The 2,583-nt window shown below is 43.5% G+C and overlaps 1 protein-coding gene across 1 annotated transcript; it reads right to left on the reverse strand.

Moving 5' to 3' along the window:
* Positions 1–697: 697 nt before the first annotated feature.
* Positions 698–1,902, reverse strand: LOC117305628. The gene is made up of 2 exons (XM_033790508.1): positions 1,351–1,902; positions 698–1,164 (listed from the first exon to the last, which is right to left on the reverse strand). Exons 1-2 carry the CDS (start codon positions 1,592–1,594, stop codon positions 698–700), a joined length of 711 nt encoding a protein of 236 aa, XP_033646399.1. The 5' UTR covers positions 1,595–1,902.
* Positions 1,903–2,583: the final 681 nt, after the last annotated feature.

Raw genomic sequence — 2,583 nt, forward strand, 5'->3', positions numbered from 1 at the left:
TAACTTACAGGGCCCACTGTCAGCTGTATGCGGTCAATATTCTCTGTTTTTCCTATTACACCGTTGTCGGAATATCCACATGGACACCATCGTTGGGTTTTTCTCAACCGATAAAGGGGGAAATGATGTAGCAGTAAACGATTTTTTCAGAAAAAACTTTCCAAACTTTAACACAAAGGTGTACGACTTATCCTTTGTTTCGCGACAAATTTCAAAGTCCTTGGCTTAAATGGTAGGAGGTGGATGGGAAGAGTCGTGTTTTTCTATGTATGATAAGCGTATGAAGCATTTAATGTCGGGGGAGGAGGGGGGGGGGTCTTTATAATTTTAAGTAATGTTAATAATCAGTAGGGTGGTTTACTCAATAAAGTTTAGAAAGCCGATTTAATTAATTTTGTGTCTTTTTCCTTTATTTGTTGTTCGTTGTCTCTGTAGGACTCCCCACCCCTTTCAAAGTTTGAATAATGTTTAACCCCAATCCCATTTCACGTTTACTTGTGACTATCATTTAGTAACAGGCCCTTTAGAAAACGCACACAAATATAACGTACGACGGACACAAATCATTTAGTTTCTTTAAAAGAAAAACAGCTTTAATGACAACAATTACATGTCTTACAACTCAAGTTACAATTTTAACATATGAAAGTAACAAACTATAGGAAAGGTGTACAATTAGTTACACCGGTACTTTTCGTTATGCACAATGAGATGTCATAACAAAATCTAAGAGTCTGGTGACGTTGAGAAACGACCACGAATTGAATGTCTGTGCGATGTCCTCGGTTTCGTTTTCCCACCCCAACAGGATTTCCTGAATGGTATCGTTCAAAGTTTCTTTGCTAAGTTTCGGGTGAGTGAAACCCATGGCGACCAAAAGTTGACATACGGCGTAGAATACATCGAAGATCTCATTCGCGTCTATGGATGATGCCACATGTTTATAATGTTCGGAAACATAGTCCTCCACGCGGTACTCTGGTGTGTCTCCGAAAAACAGACAGGCGTGGTCGTCCTGACCGGGCCAGTTCTCTTGACAGCCTTCGCAGGGAAGTTGTTGTTGTATATGGTACACCCTCCGCACTATCTGATCCTTTACTATTTTACCCAGAATCCGCTTGAGGAGTAGTCTGACTCGTGCTCTACAACGCATGACGTCACCGTCTGGAGCAGAAACAGAAAGGTAATAGTTAAGAGTCAGTTATCTTACTCACTGCGTTATTGCTGTCGGTGGAAGGTTCAAGCCCTTCTTCCCCGCCAACATCTTGCTATGAATTTCGTTCCAGTAGTATTCTCAGATATTGACGTAAGGACGGCCCTTAAAACGCTTCACAGTAACATAACGCTCACCTCCGATGGGAAACTTGACCGCCTTTCTCTCGTTCTCCTCCTGGTCAGGATCGGGTTCGAAGGTACGCTTTCTGCTTGGCATTTTCCCCTTCAGACGCTTCATCGGCACGGCGGATGGTACCGAGGCGTCGTCTTGCGCAGTACCCAAATCGTTCATGGCGGCTAACAACACATCGGACGTGGGTTTGTTGGGCAACATCTTCTGCTCACGCTGGTGGGTAGACGCTGTGTCGTGTGAACACATTGAAATAGTACACCCTACCGTCCGGACTCGCGGCTTCGTGCCAACCAGTTACTAACATGTCGTGAGGAATATCACGGGTGTTTTCGGTTTCAACTCCTTCACTAGGCGATGGTGGAGGTGGCTTCGGTGTCGGACTGTTATTCTGGGCCCGGTCAGTGTTCACGTTTGGAAGAGCAGCCATTGTATCAAAGTATACTGGATAATCGACTCTTGCTTCAATACCTTCGGTTTTTGGTGTAGGTAATGAATCCGAACTCAAAAATCCAACTTATATAAGCCAACTGTACTCACATTTTTTCTATAGGAACGTTCTGAAAACTTGTCCAGAAACGTTCAACTTTGGGCGTGGCTTCATAGACCAAGCAACCAATCAGAATGAGTATTCGGGCACGTATGAGAAATTTGCCCAGACACATTCGGAAATGGGATGTGACGTCATAGACCAATCAACCAATCAGAATAAGTATACGGACACGTATAAGTAACTTGTCCAGATGCGTTCGGAAATGGGATGTGACGTCATACAAATTACTCCACTACCTTGTCACACATCCGTTGAATTTAATCACTTAATAAGTTAAGACATAAGCGCCTTCCTTCGTAATACATAACACCAAATACAATGATGACCCCGGTCTACTAAGACTGGATGGCACTAGAGATAAAGGGCGAGATAAATAAATTTGAATCTGCATACACGCATGTACACGAACACATTATAGTCCTCGACCAACCCTTTTTATTCTTCCACGACGGCTTGCTTGTCAGACGTCGTGGAAATCAACCGCTTTGTTTTCACTTCGTGAAAATACAACCGAGACGTAGACGTCTCGGTTGTGCTGCGTGGTTTTGTGATGCGGCGCTTCGTGATTTTAAAAAATCACTAACGCACCGCGAACTGAGTACAAACAATAACGGTTTGCACTCAGTTACACTGTCGTGAGACAACTACTGCGGTGTTTTTCAAACACCACTCAACATAATGCCAT

The sequence above is a fragment of the Asterias rubens genome, unplaced genomic scaffold, assembly GCF_902459465.1.
Source record: "Asterias rubens unplaced genomic scaffold, eAstRub1.3, whole genome shotgun sequence".
Classification (NCBI taxonomy): Eukaryota; Metazoa; Echinodermata; class Asteroidea; order Forcipulatida; family Asteriidae; genus Asterias; species Asterias rubens.

Excerpts from the sequence above, each read along its gene's own strand:
- LOC117305628 (XM_033790508.1), bottom strand. The coding sequence starts at position 1,594 with ATGTGTTCACACGACACAGCGTCTACCCACCAGCGTGAGCAGAAGATG. Across the intron at positions 1,165-1,350 it reads GGTCAAGTTTCCCATCGGAG|ACGGTGACGTCATGCGTTGT; the intron begins GTGAGCGTTATG and ends TTTCTGCTCCAG.